We start from the raw sequence: 20,155 nt of genomic DNA, 5'->3' as shown, positions 1-20,155 counted from the left end.
ACACTTGAGGCCTATGAGCTATTGAGATCACTGTACATCTGCTTCAAAGTTCGGCAGCAATGGATTCTGGGAATTGGAACTGGGCTCTTGGCAAGAAGCCGGCTTTAAAATCCTAGAGCAGAGAAGCAGAGGAGTTTGCAAACTTGGAACACATGACACAACCGCCCTCCACTGTGGGCAGGTTTGTTTTGGTTTTGTTGGTAATGCTTTGTCTTCCTGAGTGGGGCCGGCAGACCTGGTTTCTTTTGTCATTGTTCAACTCTTAATCCACATTATTTGCTCTCAAACTAAACCCAACCGGCTTTAAACGCCAGTTCCCAGGGGCATGTTGATAATCGTGGCATGTCTTTTGTCATTAGTGGGTGCGGGCCATCAGATTCTACAAGACACCCGGCTAAGGAGGTAGATCATTGGGCAGTATTTGTTGCTTGTCAGTCCTGACCGGTATCTGACAGTGCCTGACAAGCAAAAAATTCTCACCTATCCCTACCACTCTCTCAGCAATAACAGAGGGTGTTTCGTCTGTTGTGAAGATGCCTGGACTGGGAAGTAGCCATAAACACAGCAAACTGGAGCATGGTGGCCCAACAACTATGACAAATCAGAGGCATGAACCTTCTGAGTCTGACCTCCCGCTTAACTCTCAGCAAGAAACTGTGGGGCTTCTTTCATGGCTGGTGGCTTGCCGCCTCAAACTGGCCACCATTGAGAGAGGATGGCTCAGGCCCTGCTCTTGCCATGATCACAAACTGCAGAAGGAACCACTAAATGCACTGTTGTTTACAGCAACAACTTTGGATAACACCCATGTGTATTCAAAGACGTTTTGTAACTGACATTTCCGTATAATATAACAGATTTATGTATTTTCTATTTAGAAAACAAAGGGATTCTGTATTCCTTTTTTGTGGTTGGAGGAAGATATGAATCTGAATTTTTGGTGCAAGAAACATATTCCGTAGTCGATGCAGTACCTGTATGTGTACGACTACACCAGGGTGAAAATCTAATCTAAATCTGGATATTAGAAAAATATATATTTATACATATGTATTTTACAAAGATCATACATCCCCTAAACCCTCCCCCTTCGAAACAGGATTACCAACACACACACACACATATATATATGAGTATATACATATATAAGTATTTATATGCATGATATATATATATGTGTATCGGCTTATTGATTGGTTTCACAGTAGCAGGTTCTCGTATATTGCTCACCAAGAAGCAATGCAATGTTTAGGTGTGAAAATGCAGAGAGGCAAGCAGAAGCACCTGTTGCATTCTGCACTGTGCATCTAGCTGAGGAGTCATCCCCCTCCATTTCAAAGCTCAGAATGCAGCACGATTGTGCACACACAGCACACACCATGAACTTAGGGGCTTACACTGTCTGTGTGAAGTTTTATAGAAAGGTATTTGCATTATCAATGCCCATATCAGTTTTGCTCAGTCTAGAGTGATTCTGGGGGTTTGTCCCAGACAGAACTGCGCCCAGTCATAGGACACACCAGACTCAACCAGGGATAACCAATCTTGGTCTGTGTGCGGCTCTTGAATGCTCCCAGCCAGCATCCGAACCTGGCAAAACGAGGCCAGGATCAATGTACTCTGTTGCTGTTAATACTCCAGGTAAGGGGACTCCTGAACTGAGCTTCGTGCCAATCACACAATGCCTGAAAAATGAAATATAGTCTTCTCTACTAATAATGTTTTAACAACTTCTCCATTTAGAATGTACCGTTTATCTTCTCTTAAACGTCTTTATATGTATTTTTCTTTCCAAGACTGCGTTTCATTGTGTGAAAAAGAAGTGGCATGAGGTGGACAGGAAATGCAAATGTTCGATTAAATGCAACCGCACAGGTGCAGAGTAAAGGTCTGTTTTCACAAGTAAATGGTACATTGGACTGTGCTGTGCACACATGGTGAAGTAGTCACTAGTCGTATACTGATTACCATTCATGTCCTCTTTCTACGCCAATTCCAGTTTTAGTGGCATGACAAATAAGGTGACAGTCTCAATATGAAAAATGCTTACAAAAGAGTGAACATTTATAATGTAACTTTAATTTATTAGGTATTGTTGCCTTTTATTTTTATATTTTATCTTTGATTTGTATCTTGTTCTGTTAGCCAACATGCGAAGGGTCGAACTGGGAAGGTGGGCAGTCGGGCACGGTGCCTAAGGGTGACCTATGGACCGTGTGTTTTGTTTTTTTAAATGCCCTCTTTTTCATTTTCCCTCTGCTTTCGCACTTTATCCCACGGGGGAAGGCATGGGGGGTGGGGGGGTTTGACTCTAAAAATCAGCCTCGCTCCGAAGGACTACTGCATTGTTTTCCTATCACCAATGCTTTAAATGCGCAGCTACTGTTCGGTATGGAGTACCTGCACTTCTTTAATTTGAAAGGGAGAGTACCTGCACTTCTCAGCACTGTTACAATACATTTAATGGGAGAGTACAGGCACTTTTCAGGAGCAAATAGGTACGGTGGACAGTGGGTACCAGCACACCTCTCTTTCCATTTAAAGCACTGCCTGTCACCATTGTACATGTGGAGCCTTGTGCCACAATCAGTGTATTTCCCCTGACCCCTCCCCCAGACATGCCCTCACCTTCAGGCAATGGTGGGCAGGGACGGGTGGGAATATACAGGGGACTCACTCTGGGGCCAGGTGGTTTTGTGGCGCTAGGCCATCACCCACCTGCCCAAATTACAGTGCTTCTAGTTTTCACTAATCTTACTGGTACTGCAGGCTTTAAAAAGCTTAAGTTACCAACAGATTTCTCTAAAAATGAATCCAATGAGACTAACCTTAGGATGTTTCAAGAAAGTGCACGGTACGCAAATGTGGGCCACTTCTTTGGCATTGACCCGGTGAAATTGCAATCCCAATCCAAACCTGAACATGGGCACTTTTGGAGATATATATACGGAACATAAAAATAAAATAAGAGATGGAAAGATTTGATTATTAGGAAATTCAAAAGAAGTTTAAAGAATAATACTATATGTTTGTAAAACAGTAGTGCAGTTTCAATGATGCTGCATCTCTAAAAAGAATAAGGGGCATTCAGAACATATAGTTCTGCCCCCTTTCCTGGACAGTCTCAACCAGCCCGCACCCAGTTTGGCACAACAAGTGTGTCTGCTCATCCTTGGTATGAGGAGACCATTTAAGTGAAAAAATAATTGACTCCTCTTTTATATTTTGTCTAGAGCCCTATTACCCAGTCATGGAGATATTAATATATACACTGATTTGTAGCAAGGGCATTTGCACAACGTTGGGCGAATCAAGAACTGTCCCTCGAAAAAATTGTCAGGCAACATCTAATATACCCCTCATTTTTTTATGAAATTAAAGTCTGAGGTTATTTTTCTATCTCTTTGTAAGGAGGTCGTACAAGGAATGATTAGAATTGTGGAATTTTTCCAGTCGACACATCATGAGGCAGATGTCTATCGGAGCCAGGTGAACCATCAGTGCATGGAAAAAGAGCTCACCATGACTGACGGCTCACCAGGGTCCCCTGAGCTGAGACCAGAACTGGAATGGTGGTTGACCAAGCTGAGGGAGGCTATGAGTCCCGAATACATACCGGAGTAGATTTCTGTAGCTAAGCTTCGTAAGATGGCTCACACACCAACCCCCATGAAGCGTTACATACAAAGTTGCACCCCTCTATCTTATCACCACATTCAGACCTGAGATGTTGAATCTGGGAGCGCAGGGCAGTCTTGGGGAGATAGTTTCCGAAGTTATTTTTCTGTACAAGGGACAAAAGTGCAGCCTTGCCTGGATTGCCATGGGTAGTTATGGCACCTCTCATGATTACCAGTCTAGAACCTGGCACTTACAACATATCTAAAAACACAGAACCCTCTAGACACTTGACCAAAGAACATCAAGACATCTACAACCATTGAAACAATTCCACGGTTACTGCACACTGTTTTAAATACACTGGATAACTATATAATATATTTATATATTTAAATATATATAAATATTGCTGATTATTAAGACCATGTGGTCCAATAGCAGATAGGCAAATTCTTCACACAAATAAATGTATGAGAACGCAGCCTCAGTCACTTGGCACAAACAATCTTGGTTCATGCTCCAAATGGAGACATGTGTCACTTAACTTTGTCATTTGCAAAACAATGTTATTGGTAGGTTCACAGCCAGTCACCGGCCAAAGGTATGGTCTGGCAAGGTTTGAAGCAGCTTCCGATAAAGGAGCTCAAACTAAGCTAAGGGCTTTTTTCTAGTTTGGGTACTAAAGCATAATGTATCTTTCCACGTCAATTGTAAAACGTATCTATTGTGTTTGTCTTTCGTAGGAAGGCTCTCCACTTGGGTCAACACAAATTCAGCTTGCCCTCGCCCAAAAACCCTAAAGGTATACACTAACCATAAGTGACCATTTAGATAACTGTGGGCAGGAGGAAGGCACAGATCATTCCAGATTTACCTGAAATGTAAGAAAAAACCTTTCTGTTGATCCAAAGGTTGTTTGGAAAATGCAGGAATATACGAGTGAGATATTTGGGCTAGAGACAAAACAGCACAAAGGTCTCATGGACCGGTGTACCCATCTTACCTCAATACCTCTATTGCTGGTATAGTTTTCTGTACAATGCACAAGGTTGCATTAGCAGTGAGGCCTTGCTATAACATTAAATTGTCTGTCTTTCTTTCAATAGTTTGTGAAATACAGGCACCCTGGAGAACTAGTTCAAGTCTCCTTCCATGCTTAGGTAATTCCCACACTTTTTACTGTATTGCCATAAATAATGAAATTGACCTCTGCGCAAATGAAGTGAAGCCCTAGTTTTCTGTAATGTATAATCTAGGATCTCTTTTATGCAGAGCCACAGCTATGCACCAGTCTTTTGGTACGGTACAGGTACGGTACAGCAAAGGAATCATCTCCTTTACAGTTCGAGTTATGGAAAATGGTTCTATCCACATACAAGTTAAATCATTCATCCTGTAAAGGTACAGTAAATGACATCTACTGGGTATAGTCAAGGATTTATTTCTTGTGCCGGTATAGAGAAGGATGCTTCTTCTCAATAGGTCAAGTTTAGGGCCCCCACTTTTTACAAGTCCAGTTAAAGTAATTCTGAAGATCTTAAAACGTTTGAGATATGAGGAAATCCTTTAGAGTGTCACTAGCTTTATTGCTCATACCTGGACTGCCATTGACAGCTGCTCATTCGTAGTACAAAATGACTGTGTGTGTCGTCTACTCGACTCTCTTTTGATGTTAGGCTGACCAGTGCTGGCTGTGTCATATGGCTCCTCCATAAGATGACAAACGTTGGATGCCTTGGACTGGGTTCCTTACAATTGCCCTGTGGCCTTTGCATATCCACATCCAGAATTCTTGCAATCTTCTGTGACCAATGGAATGCCCCAAAGGTAATTTGAATGGGAGATCTTCTAATGAATCCCACCAGATGCACATTGGGCTATGCATTGTGCTTCTCAACATGACTTACCAAAGGGACCCAGTGGGTTCACCAGATGTTAGTGAACGCCTGAGCTGTGTTCTTGCTGAGCTACTTGATCGCTTTCCATGCAAGGTGTCGAGACAAGAAGCAAAGGGGGATAATAGCACTGAAGGCAGCATCATGAGAGGTCTGTGATGGAAGTCGGCTATTGTTTATTATTCGGCACACGCGTGGTAAAGACGTTTACGTAGTAAGTGCACCGTTGTAAATGTAACCCGTTGTAAAGCCTTCGTGGTTAAGGGTGTTTCCCCTATTATTCACAGTTATTGGGTACAGTCCATGCAAAGTACAGTCTTCACAGTGCACCAGTGCTTGAAAAAAATGGATTTGGAAGCCAATTAGTTGACAGTGTTAGGGGAATGACCTGTGAGAATGAAAGTGTCTTCAAACACATCTCTTTGAAAGAAAATAAGCTAATATTCCCATATGAGGACAGAATCGGCTGGTTCAGGCCCTGCAGCCCTCTCCTCATCTCACGTATGTTTTGGTGGTATTTGGGGAGGTTAAACACTTCTTGACAGATGGATTTATTGCTTTATCACAGCCTGGACTAGCTGCTGCACTGTTCCATGTAGCTGAGCTGAGTGGCTGAACCCTAGTGGAAGGACACAGCCACGGCACACTGACCATGTGCCATAGGATGGAAGAGGCTGGAATCACAAATGGGATCAATAAGGAAGATGACTGATCCTCTCCACATCTGCCTTGATCACCTGCAACTTATTTAGCAGATTTAGGCCACAAAAGAGGCACATCTGCTATTACTTGGCAATGCAGCATACACAAGTTATTATTAATGTAATATGCAAGTGAGTTTCATATATGCCTTATTTACATGCCACTGCCTTCTTATTAAAGACAAGTGAGCGAAGAGATGAAGAAAGATAACATTACTGCACAGTTTACAGGTCATCACACAACAATAAGAATTAAGTCTGCCATTTCACGGCTTGTTTCAAAAACTCATCTGAGGTTTGAAATAAGGATGCGGGAATGGGGGTAGGAGGACAACATTGAACTTGAGACTTGCCAGGGAAGCACCGTAGTCATTATTGAGTGAATTAGGGAGAGTCTGTTTAACGGTAGAGTGACTAAGAACATTTTGGTGACTTGTGCAGAATAAAATATTCAGATTTCTACACAAGGCAGGTAAAAAGTAGATTCTCATTTCAGGACCGAAAAGCACCCAATCTATGGAGTTGTGCTTTCCCAATCAGGAAAGAACCAAGAAGACTTATGACAGCCTTGTTGTATAAAGTTGCACGGGGGGCATTTTTATCTATAGTAATATCAAAAGAAATATGCCCATAAAAAAAAAGAATAAACACCATTTTTGAAGCCACAAGGTCAATGGGACCCACACTGTACATGGCTGAAAAGGCAATCTCTCATCAGAGAAAGCCTGGAAGTGGCAGGCGCCCCTGTTATTAGGCTATTATAACATCTCTTGAAAATTTTAAGTAATGTCCGCAGGTTTACGCTGTCCCATAGTAAACAAGTGGAAGTGTCTCGATTACTGCTAAGAGAAGACTGGCATACTGGGGCATTGAGGGATTTATTTCACTGGCTTGCCCCGCTGTAGAGCAATATCACAGTTTGCCAGTCCTTCTTCGACTCTTAAGGTGAATGGACCTCTGTGCATTTATGAATAAAATCCATGTGTGGAATATCGTCACAGGAGTCAAGTTTTGCTAATAAAGAGCAAAACACAGTTTATAGCAGTCGATCAGTAAATGCAAGTACCAGTTTCTCTGATCGAAAGCTTAAAGAGACGTATAATCCCCAAACGGCAGTATTATTGGGTCCATTCTGCTTTGAAACTGTACAACTTCCGCCTCCCCAGCCTATACAGCAACACAGAAAATGTCTAAGATTTCTTTGCAGGCATTACTGGAAGTTATTATATCTCAAACAGTCCTCAAGGAAAAACATAAAATACAACTTATATGACATTTAAAACGGAACGCAAAGACTTACCAAAAATCATGTATATACCTGGTTAAAAAGCTCTAAAGCTAAATAAAACACAAGGATAATATTCTCTATACTTGTTTAAAACATCACCTTTCAATTTCGGGTGGGAAACTTGTGACTTTTTTTGCTATTTCTTATCTTCAGATAAACCGGTTATATGAAACTCGGGCGGGAGGGGTGCAAGACACCTCTACAGTCCTGTAGGCATCTGCTGGGGGATTCTGCTGATAGGGTCAAAATAAAGAGGCAACATTCGAAAAAAGAAAATGTCAGGAGGTTCCATTAAAAACTTGAGGTAGAAATTGTTTTTTCTTTCAAAGTTTTGGAAGTGCTTTACAGTTGGAGCAACGGAAACATAACATAAAATTGAATCAACGTTGAAAAAAATAATAATTGTAAAACAAAACCCAAGGGAAATACCCAGGTCGGCTAGATGTGCGTAGCATGTGTTTTCCTTTTCTGAGGTAGTACCAAGTGTGTGTACTGACCGAGCGTATTTGCACAGTTTATGCAACTACTGGTTGAGTAATGCAGGACTCGCCATTGGCTGCTGCTGCGGTGACATTCAATCAGGTTGAGGTAGATTACTTCTGTTGACCGGAGCAGTCTCTCCTGGTCTTTCGCAGTTGGCTCAGTGAAGGATTATGTCTGACATGCTTTCCATCCAGTCCTCCTTCTGTGTGTATGTTTGCTTTTTTGTTGTCGACAGCCAAGCAACAAGAAAACAGGTCTCCTGAGAAAAGGTGTATAATCGTGAAACCACAGAAAGTTGCAGGCATCCGTAAAAGGTTGGCCATTTGGATTTTGTTCTCATTTGCTCCCTCCTTCTGTCGAGTTGACCATTACTTGGACCAGGAAAAGATATAGTTTTGTCAAAACAAAAGAAAAAAAATAGATAAACCTTAACAAAACAGACATTAAGAATACTGGCGAGTGGCAGTGTTTAGAGTCCTTCAGCTGCCAATAGGATGAGAGACAAGAGGACAGGTAAGACGCAGGTATGAGAGTAGGTAAAGGGTTTAGTTTAACTCGGTCCCTCTCAACAGGCGTGTCCCAAAATTCTTCTTCTGATAGTTGTGGTTTTTTTTAGCAGCCAGTGGTAACATAAAAGAAAACGAAATCAGGATCCAGTCCTGATGAGGTCACAATAAAAAATTATTGGAGGCCTGAGATTGAGAGAAACATTTTGCAGGAGGTGGCGATTGCCTCTCCCCTCCTCCAATATATAGGAAATAAAACATTCAAAAGACCACCCCATACAAAAAAATAAAGAAATTGCAGAAATCTTCAATTTGACCTGAGATTGAAAACTTGCTGTTAAAGCCAGCGGTGGCAGTTCCTTTGCCAAGTCCTAGAGAACTAGAGACTGCTCAGAGCCGTGGAGGGAGAGCAGGAACGGTTTCACCCTTCGCTAGTAGGGCTGTGGTTCGAGGCTTTGCTTTCCAGTGAGACGCTGACTTGGGATCCAGCCTGATGGTCCTCCAATGATGGCCTCGATAGGGGTTTAATGGCCTGCTCTTCGGTGATGCTGAACTCGTCCGGGGGGAGCATTGAGATCTGGGTGTCATCCAGTGAGGTAGGCAGTTTGGGAACAGGCTCCTAGAAGGCAAGAAGAGATAAGAGATACCATTAACGTGTTAATTAAGAACATACTAAAAACATTTTACACAAGTACCATAAAATAAATACATTTTAAAATATTTTTCATATGTTTGCAACATGAGGGCTGGGCTGCTTTAGAGCAAACCTGCCCCGTCACCAATCACTTGGGATTTTCTAGACATCAAGGGGCTGATTCTGATTTGGGAAAAACGCTCCGAATAGCCGTTCGGAGCGTTTTTCCCGTACGAATCGTACCCTGCAACGTCCCCCGTACGTACGACGAAGTACGATTCGTACCAGGAGCCGTACTCCGTACGAGTCGTACAGAGACCGTACGACTCTAATCTCCGTACGATTCTCCCTCGGAACCCGCTGTACGCGACATCTGTACGGTTCGCGGCTGGTTTTTACGACCCAGCAAGTACGATACGTGTCGGGTAAGCACCGTACGACCCTTTTCTACGGGAGCTGAAAACAGCCGTAAAAGCAGAGTTTGCGCCGAAACAGGTACGGAACGGCTTCCCCGGGTACGGTGCATAACCCCATGATCGCAGGAGTACGGTGCGTACCCCTGCGATCATGGGGTGTACGCACCATACCCCAAGTACGATGGGTGTACGCACCGTACTCCGGTCCGGATCGTACTCGTCGGGTCGTAAGGCATGTGTACAAGTCGTACGGCATGTGTACGAGTCGTACGGTTCACGGTTTCAGCCTTGCAATACGTTTGGCCGGATTCACGGAATACGGATCATACTACGCGACTCGGACGGACGGGTACGATTTGTACGGAGAGGGCTCCGGATACAAATCGTACGGACGTTTTTTTTCCCGAATCGGAATTGACCCCCTAATGTCCTTATATTACAAGTCAGATCCTCTTGAACAGAGAGTCCCGAAATAATGTTACTTACATGGTACAGGGATTTTTAAAGTTGTATCTATTATAAATTCACATACAGCATATGATCACACAATGTAAAGGCTGGGCTCACAATATTTACTTGCTATTTCCAAAAGGTAAATAAGTGATCCACAATAGGCACTTCATGAGTGACTCACAGTAAACTAAAACACCCAGTTTTGCCTCCTGGTACAGGAAGTCCTAGCTTCAGAAACAACAAGGCCCTCCAGTCTTAATCTCGAAGACTTGCTTTGTGAAACAGAAACTCTAACTGCTCCTTCCTCACAATGGGAAGTCCTACCCCGTGAAAAAAAGTAAGTTCCACATTTGAAAGCTGGGAATAGTGTAAATTCCACCTCCTAAAACCGGAACTCCTGCTCCCTACTTCAAGTCCAACCTCCTCCTGAGGTGGCCTAGCATCAGGCATATTTAGGGATTGGGCAATTTTCATGCGCTGTGTCCCACAGTAATAGTCTGCCATTTAAACTAAGTGAATCTGTTTGGAAAGGGGTAATTGGTATAACTACTGTGGCTAAAGGCAGCTACAGTGACACATTGTTAACTGCTACTAGTAGCCGTCACACACACGCTTGCCAGAGCATTAAAATATGAATAAACTATCTCATAAAATAGGGCATATTCACTACACAAAGTTCAAGAGTAAAACAGCTCTTAAAATGTCCAACAAAGTTTACCTCACATTTTTATTACACGACTCTAAGAAATTTCCCGACTTGAGAATCCATTTTAAGACTAAATGCTCTATTCTCAATTTTTTTTGCTCATTCCCTTATGTGAACATTTCTCTAATATCCCGGTATCGTCAACTACATGCAAGTCTCTTATGTGGATATATTGGACGCAATGTCTGTAATTTCATGTCATCCATGTAAACCGTTTCGGAATTATCAATAAAAACACCAGAGACCTTAAAATCTTCAAGCAGACCCAACAATCATTTCTTTTTGTTTATCTAATTGAACATATTCACCTGATCATTACTGCTATGCTACGTAGATGAATATGTATAAATGTAAACATTACTTTTAAAGCAAGGCATATACATTGACTAAAACATTCAATGCATGTGGTGATAAACAAACAAGTGTGGAAGCGTCTAAGCATTGTTTATGTTTAAGTACCTAGACAACAAAGGCGAATTTCCACGCATATACATTAGGTGTTACATTTGTTTGTATACCGTTTTTATAAAACATGAAACAATTGGGCAAATTACACATATAAACTTTTCACAAATCTTTCCACAGTAAAAATGTGATGGTGCCAAAGCATATAATGGGGAAGGCAGAGAATAGCTGGAAAAGAACTCTGCGGCGATCCGCTTGTCAGCTGGTGTGATTTGATATGTTTCGAGAAGCAAACAAAATCACCTGAGACAGATAAATCTGGGTGGAGGCATCGTGATAACGACTGAAGGTGTAGACTTTAATCCAAGTGAAAGTGACTCTTATATAAATCAAAACATTATTGTTACTGGGTAGGTAGTACAGTGAAAAGGATGACTTCCCCTATGGTGTGTTTGTCTATACAAAGGGCCTCATTTAGAGCTTGTCAGGTGTGTGGCGTCTGCCAAAAAGCAGCAGAGGTTTTCTCCGCCCTTTTTAGAGTGCATTGAGGTCCTACACAAACGGCCAACTTTAAGAATATGCACCAAGCCCATCAGATGCCATTATCCCGTATATCAGGCTGCATCTTACAGATTAACTTTACCCAGATAAAGATATCTAGACATTTTAACCACTGTATCTAAAGTGTAGCTGCATGTGCTTACTGAGGTTCCAGGATTCAAATATACTCCAAAAATGGGGTAGGAACCTGAGCATATAACCTTAAAGGGTCATTAAAATGTGCTGGCTTTGAGCACGTCTGTCCACATATCAATAATAGACGGCAGCGTAAAAGAAAACGCGTGATAAAGATGCAACAGGGGCATATGCAATGTAATGATATTTTTGATGAATAATTTACTGATTTTTAACTTACATTACCTCACAAAGGGCTCTTCAAAGTGCATAGTCCTGTGCCCACATGTAAAATGTACTAAAAACGGATATTACAAATATGGCTATTGTTCCTAAACACCAATAGCCCTGTCTCACTTCTGCAAATTAGTAGTTCTGCTTTCCTAAAACCAAATGCCTGACTCATGCTTCAGAACCATGATAGCCCTCTCTGATCAAAGATTTTATAAAACATATGATACTCCTCCTTGAAGGTGCATTAGGGACACTAAAGCACAATAGCCGGGGTTCCTTTTTCAGCAGTTAGCCTAGTTTCCATAGTTGGCACATGATCACAAAGCTCTTCCACTGGGATGACCCTTTAGTCCTCACAATCCTTAGCTCAATGTTTCTGGAGGCTTGAGAAGATATGTTGTGATATACGAGCACACTTGTCAGAGTCTGCCTACCAAAAATGAGGCCAGGGCAAAAGATGCAGAGGGCAAAGCATAAAACTGTATACCCAATTAGAATCAGGGCTTCCTCTGTATTCCATCAACTAGCTGGAAAATGAACTATGTTCTGATGGAAGGAGCTTTGGTCTTTTAAATAAACCTGCTCCTGGCTGATCGCCACTAGCCACAACTTGGGATATGTACTACCCCATGGGATGAGTAATTTGTAAATCATCGTAACTTGGTGCAGACATAGCACATATATTCTAACAAGACATTCGCAAGAATGCCGCTATCTGATTCCTCCAAGCCAGGCCTAGAATTTGGAAGACATTCTGCTATTTAACCCTGCCCTGGAAGAACTTGAAACTGGAGTGCCCGCTGAAAGTAGAGGTGCTAGGTCCTGAACAGTAGGACAGACTTCAAGCAAAGCCAACTGAAACCTGTCTGGAGAAAGTGAACTAGCAGGACCCAAATAAAACCTGGCAGTGATTGTTGCCACATTTGTCCCGAGAAGCAACTAAGTACCTATAGGCTGAAGAGATGCTGGGGTGATGCCTTTTTTACAGACCAACATTGTCCATAGGGCCCCATATTATTTAGTTGTCTAGCGCCCAGCATTTAAAACGTGCTATTAAAGAATTTGAATGTGGTAGCACCCACAGTTTCTGTGTATATATTAATGCCAACTGCACTTTTTGACCAACTTGTAAAGAAAACTGTTTCCCATTAGAAGCAATAGCTATGAAAGGACATTTAGGTCATTTAGGTCTATTGTTGTCATGCTTTATCGGAAACGTTAGTCCACAATCACCTCCTACAGTAAGTCTTGATTGTTCAGCTTCACTATCTTTAAATGAGTAACTTGGCTGTCCATTGGGAGTGAAAAAGTAGACGTGACCCAGGAGCACTAGTAATAAATGATGGTGGCCACCATGGAGACTGTAGTAAACACTGTCTGCACCAAAACCTAAAATACAAGCCCTATGGTATAAAGGCGTCGCTGCATTGAATAATGTGGTTGCACATAGAAGCTTGATCGCTCAGGCATGACAACGTGGACAGGCGTGGCTGTGTGGTTAAGTGTAGACATGAACAAAGACTCAGTCAGGGAACAAAAGCTATTCCATCACATCCAGTAAAGCAATTCTTACTTAAGGGGACAATAAAGTGAGTTTCACTGAATTGTGTAAAAGTATCACCTGTTAGTTACAGGCAGGACTTCTATTGAATTGTTCATGGTATAATAAACAAAAACGAAAAAATAAGAGAGGCGTTGCATACAGGAGTGTAACAAAGGAAGGTCTGCATGGACATGCGTCTCAGCATAGTGGTCACTAAGCATTAGAGATGTCACTAACCGTGGTTCCATTGTCCTGAGAGGCTTGAGGATGGGACTCAGGGAACAACATCTGCATTTCATTCAATTCTGGCTGCTTCCCTCTGTCACGCAGTTCCTCCACATCCCGATGGGTTAAGCCATTTAGAACAGTTCCCGGACTCCGCTGACTTTGTGGCACTTGCTGGGTGGACAGGTGATCAGCCCCCTTTCTACAAATGAGCAACCTGGATGAAAAAGAGAAGAAAACAGATCTCACGTTAGTTGTAACATGGGACAACCTTTTAAACCAGCAGTTTTATGCAACATCTCTGGTACTGATTCACTTGAAATCATCATTGAAAAGCTTTGAATAACAGTATAATAATTACTTATGTAGGATATAACTACATAAATCCAGGCCACTTTACTCCATTTATCTGCAAGATTTTTACCAAACTGGATTTGTAAAGTAAATTTACAAATACGTTTAATGCTAGATAGACTAGTTGTGTTCCACCACGGTGTTCCAAGTACCGCCACTGATGACAGCGAAGCACACTTTTCTGTTTGGTTGTTACCTGTGAGTAAACGCTTGAAGCCTTCCCAGTTTTGCACAGGGCCATTCTACTCTCACATCAAGTGGTTGGTATTGGAAAAGCATCTGAATAAACTCTAGAATAGTCTCAAGTGTCAAATCCGTTGTTATGTGTAAATAACGTCTTACTCTTGCAGCATGACACTATTCTAGCTCCACATGTTGTGCATTCATTATGTAGGATTTGCAGTATGAGTTGATGCAAACAATTGTTCTAACACTGCCTACACCACTCTTACTCTGTGGCATGTTTGAATATCCATACAGGAAGACTTAGTAAAAGTCTGAACATAGTTTCAGCTTTAGATATGGCAGCAAATGAAATGCCTAACATGAAGAACAGTGAAGCTGTTTATTCCTGAAAGCTAGTGAAGTTGTTTTTTTCTAGTAGAGTGTGTTCTATAGCTACCTCTTTTTACATAAATTCCTTTATTGATTTTTCAAGTTAATAAGCATCATTAACATATGCATATAACAATGGTCAACCAAACTACTCTTTGTCTAACTTGTAATGTGTTTCATGCTAAGAGTAACAACACTTAATTGTTTAGTCTATCCATCTAGCAAGAATTCATTTGTGTTCCTGGTTTTCTCAACACCTGTAGAACATGCACCACAAACAGTTGTTGTGTTTGATGTACAGGTTTTTTTTGTTACCCATGCAATACCTTCTGACATGCAAAGTATTTAACGCCCTTTGGTTGCAGATGTGGGTTTTAAAGAAAAGTAGCAATTTAATATCTGTTTTTCTATGAATAATTAAATAGCATTGGACATGCATCTTGAAGGGGAGTGCAGTATTACTTTATTGTGATGTTCTTGCAAATAGGGCTGTTTTTCAGTCAGGTCCCTGTATTTCACTTAACTTGTGAAGGGAGGTCATAGCCACTAAAATGCTACTTCAATAGTAAAACACTTCAAAGATGCCATATTAATCTGCTCAAATGGACATAATATTCAGCTACTTTATACCATTTTTAAACATCCTGTGATTCTGGGCAAATCACTTAATCTCCCTGTGCCTAGCAAAAATGAATGTGTCTTCATGTAAAGGAACTGGTGCTATGTAAAGCGCTCTGATACCCGATTCGGTTGCGGGTCAAGTTCGCGCTATATAAAACTCTGCCAAAAAGAAGAAGGTGTGCTTTTGAGGATACATTCACAATATACCTTCTAGAGAAGCACGAAAGGAAAGAATGCTGATTAGTGAGGCTTGTTGTGATCTCTTCATATATACTGACCGAGCAAATACATACTCTAATGGGCATGGAGCTCAAATGATTATTGGGTAAGGGCAGCAAATACTGCAATAATACTTGTGTAAACAGGAGTGACCTGTGTTAGGAACACTTTGTGTAAACTGATGTGTAGTTGTGCGTTCTTGATGGACTACAATCCCTGATATGTAGATTGCCCGTGTGTGCCCCAAGCCTTTCTGACTAGCATCTGCTGTATTATTCTCAGTTGAATTGGTTATGATCCTTCCCGCCACAGAGTTCAGTTTGTAAGGCCCAACCACCACTTTGTCTCAGTCTCCAAAGACTCCGACCGCTGAATTGAGGGATACTTTTGCATTTGTCTCATGTGGATATGCATATACGATTAGATGCATACAAAAAATTTCATAATTTCTGAAGGCTGCATCACGGTTTTCACTCTCAGAGGTAGTGGCGGCTCCTCCGCTAAGGTGGAGGAGTGTCGCTCCACTGCTTTTTAGCAGTGAAATAAAGGGAAAATAGAATGATAATAAGTTGCATTATTATCAGTTTATTTTGTACTACTTCCGGTAGCTTTGCATGATGGGCAGGGCTGCTCTGCTCGCAGGGCAGGGGAGGAGTGGTAGCACCCTCCTAAGTGTGCAATGACTGTTGGCCGGCCCTCACGAGCTGGCCAAACAGTCATGGAGGCTGCATGACAGCCTGTCTGGAGGACATGCCAAGGTTCCCAGTCAGCGCTGAACCACAGCGCTCAGACCAATGCCAACTCTGCTGAGGCATCATTGTGATTGGCTGACTAGGAGCCTGGGTGTGCTTCCTGTTCAGGCCGAGCGAGGGACTACGGAGGAGAGACGCAGCAAGGAAGCAGCGAGAAGGTACATTTTTTCTTTTATTTTTTAATACCTGCTTCCCCCCCGCGTCCTCCTCCCCCCACCCCCTACCTCTGAACTGTGCCAGCCACTGCTGCTCAGAGGTTGAGCCATCTGATAAAGTTATACATCTTCAGTAAACATATTTCTGGTGGATACATAATCTTCATGCAGATTGCTTACCTTAAGAACATCCTCCTGGGCATCTCTTTTTTGGAGTTGCCACAACTTTCACTGAGGGGGCTTAGAGAAGTCTCCTGAAGGTTGGCTGCTAAGTCCAGCAGGCATATCAATTGAGTATCCCTGCTTGTGCAACTCTTACATTGCTGAGATAATATCCCTTTCACCAGCCAGTCATATACATATGGGTACACATCTATGGCTTTAGATGTGCTACCACAATGATTTTATGAGCGCTCTTGATGAAGACCTTATTTTAAAAGGTAAACAATGAACGTATAGTTTCTTACCTGTCTGTGTAGTTTTGCAGCTTGAAGAATTTTCTGAATTCACATGCTGATCATTAATCTGCTACCTAGAGGTTGGGTCCGGAATTGTTGTATTTGTCCTTAGTTTTTTCCCATTTGTTGATGGGCGTAGACATACCACCATTTAGTGTTCTTCTGTGACGTCGACGTGCTTCCTCCGGAAGCTCCCACCTATGGTCGCCATCATCGGATTCTTTTTTTTTTTTCTTACTTTTTCCTCTGGTCTCATCTTTCTTGGTGGAGGAGGGTGGGTTCGCTAGTGAATCCAGAAAATTCTTCAAGCTGCAAAACTACAGGTAAGAAACTATACGTTTTGCAGCGTGAATCTTTTCTGGATTCACATGCTGTGCATAGACTTTGTAGCGCTTTGCTAGTCTTGTGGTAGCTGGGTGGAAGATGAGCGCAGGTTTGTGAATAAATGTTGCAAGACTTTTTGTCCTACTTGTGTGTCCTACTTGTGCTTCTTTATTAATTTGAATGTCCACACAGTAATGTTTGGTGAACGTGTGTACTGAAGACCATGTTGCTGCCATGCAAAGGTCTTGAATTGGAGTATTGGCTAGAAATGCGATAGTTGCTCCTTTCTTTCTTGTTAAGTGATCCCGCGGGGCTCCTTGTAATGTTTGCCCTGCTTGTTTGTGGCATAACTGTATGGCTTGTGCAATCCATCTTGCAATTGTGTTTTTGGTAACTGGCCTGGCCAGACAACTGTTTGCAAAAGATGCAAAGAATTGCTTTGTTTTTCTGTATTCTTTTGTCTTTTCAATGTAATACATGACTACTCTTCTAGGGTATGAAATGCCTTTTCTGCCTGTGTTTTTGGATTTTGGAAGAAACTTGGTATTTGTATGGTTTGATTTAAGTGGAATTTTGATACCACCTTTGGGATGGAATGTGGATCTGGTATCATGACAATTCTGTTGTTATGTATTCGGAAGTAGGGTTCCTGTAGTGTTAGTGCCTGCAGTTCACTAACTCGACGTAGCGATGTTATTGCTACTAAAAAGGCAGTCTTCAGTGTGAGCATCTGTGGCGTTGCCTAGTGTAACAGCTCAAATGGTGCTTTAATTAGCTAAGCGAGTGCTATATTAAGTTTCCATGCGGGTGAAGGCACTGTTTTTGGCTGTGATTCATTTTGCCCCTTCAAGGAACTTCTTGACCACATGAGAAGTGAAGAAGCTCTTCCCAGTTTGTCCTCTTGTATATGCTACAATTGCTAAGTGAACCTTTAGTGATGTATAAGTTAGTTTGCTATGTAGTAAATGTGTTAAGTACTTCAGAACTGGTTTTTCTTTTGTGATCTTTTTGGAAAGGTTTTCTTTGAGGCACCACTGAGGGTATCTTTTCCATTTTGCCGAGTAAGATTTTCTTGTTGTTGTCTTCCTTGCGTCTGGTAGAACTGCCATCATGCTTTCTGGTAGTTTTAGGTGTGCAAATTCTATGTCCTCAGAAGCCATGCTCCAAGGCTCAGGCTCTCAAGTTCTGAGTGAAGTACTTTTCCCCCTTGCATTGTCAGTAAGCCTTGTCTTTTTGACAATTCGTGAATTGATCCGTGAGATATCTCCATTATCTATGAGAACCAAGTCTGTCTTGCCCAATGTGGGGCAATAAGAATCATTGTCATATGATTGGTTTTGCATTTGGTGATTACTCTGTGGAGAAGTAGTAAAGGAGGAAAAGCGTAAGCAAATATCCCTGACCAATCTATCCATAGCGCGCTCCCCAGGGACTGATTGCAAGGTTGCCAGGATCCGAAGCGTTGACATTTTGTATTGTGGGGTGTTGTAAAGAGGTTGACTCTTGGAGTTCCCCATTTGTGAAAAATCTTGAGAAGTTCTGTTTGATTCAACTCCCACTCTTGGGGTGATGACGCCTGTCTGCTCAGCCTGCCTGCTTGGGATTGGCCACATCCAGAGTTGCTGAGCTAGAGTCGAGAGTGCCCATGATTGTGTTCCTCCTTGCTTGTTTATGTAAAACATGGTGGTTGTGTTGTCTGTTTGTATCAGAACTATCTTTCTGTGGAGCTCTTTATGAAATGCTTTTAAGGCTAGGAACACTGTTTCTAACTCTAAGATATTGATGTGCTGTAAAGCATCCTGCTGTGTCCACAATTCCCTTACTTTGAGGTTGTTCATATGCGCTGCCCATTCTATCTGTGAAGCGTCTCTCGTTATGGTCACTGATGGAGTTAGATGTGTGAAAGGTCTCTCTTGTGATATGTTTGTTTGGTTCCACCATGCTATTTTCTGCTGTACTGTTTGCATGACAACCACTAGATCTTACCAACTCCCTGTTTGTGACCATTGCGCTTGAATCCATTCTAGGAATGGTCTCATGTGTAGGCTAATGTTGGGAATCAAAGGAATGCATGCAGCCATCATTCCCAGCAGCTTCTCCATTGTTCTTACTGTCAGAGCTTGCCCTTTCTGGTATAGCTGTGTCTCCTTCAGTAGGGCTAGTATCCTCTTCTCGCTTGGGAACACCTACCCCAATATTGCATCTATTGTTGCTCCTAAAAATACTTTTTCTTGTTCTGGCTCTGGGAAAGATTTGCCTCCAGTGTATGGAAATCCGAGCTGAACAAGTGTCTCTCTTCCTTCAGTATATGTTGTTTGCAGAGTCTGTACGAGCTTGCTCTTACCAACCAGTCGTCTAAGTACAGGTATACCAGGATTCTTTGTCTTAGATGAGCGGATATAGCTGCTATGCACTTTGTGAACACTCTTGGTGCTGAATGTAGACCTAATGCTAGCTCTTTGAACCGGTAGTGTGTTTCTTGACCACAAATCTTAACAGCCTCTTGTGTTTCTTTTTCATGGGAATGTGTAAGCAGGCATCCTTTAAGTCTATAGTTGCCATGTAGTCTCTTTTTTGCAATTGAGGAATCACCTCTTGCAGTGTTGTCATTTTGAACCTTTGAGTCTTTATGAATTTGTTGAGAAATCTGAGGTCTAATATTGGATGCAGTGTTCCACCTATCTATGGAATTAGGAAGTACGTGGAGTAATTTCCTTTGTTTCTTTCCCTGTGTGGTACCTGTCCAATGGCTTCTTTGGCTTGTAATTCTTGTACTTCTTGGACAAGCTGAGTAACTTCTCTCTTTGAATGTATTTTCCTCCTTGGTCCTTTGTTTGGAGGTTGTTTGATTAGCTCTATGCAGTAACTGTACTGTATTATGTTTAAGATCCATTTGTCTGAAGTGATCTCTCTCCATTTGTGGAGGAAGAAT

At 42.0% G+C, this 20,155-nt stretch overlaps 1 protein-coding gene across 1 annotated transcript in view; it reads right to left on the bottom strand.

The window, feature by feature from the left end:
* Positions 1-8,813: 8,813 nt before the first annotated feature.
* The window catches only part of IGDCC3 (immunoglobulin superfamily DCC subclass member 3), a 362,029-nt gene continuing 350,687 nt past the window's right edge, over positions 8,814-20,155 (bottom strand). Inside the window, exons 13-14 of the mRNA XM_078683466.1 lie at positions 13,798-14,002; positions 8,814-9,113 (exon numbers count right to left, since the gene is read on the bottom strand). Coding sequence (XP_078539592.1) covers positions 8,916-9,113; positions 13,798-14,002 — 403 coding nt within the window. The 3' untranslated portion in view covers positions 8,814-8,915. The remainder of the gene's footprint in view (positions 9,114-13,797; positions 14,003-20,155) is intronic.

This window comes from Lissotriton helveticus, chromosome 3_1 (assembly GCF_964261635.1).
Source record: "Lissotriton helveticus chromosome 3_1, aLisHel1.1, whole genome shotgun sequence".
Taxonomy (NCBI): domain Eukaryota; kingdom Metazoa; phylum Chordata; class Amphibia; order Caudata; family Salamandridae; genus Lissotriton; species Lissotriton helveticus.
This window is presented reverse-complemented; position numbering and strand designations above follow the sequence as displayed.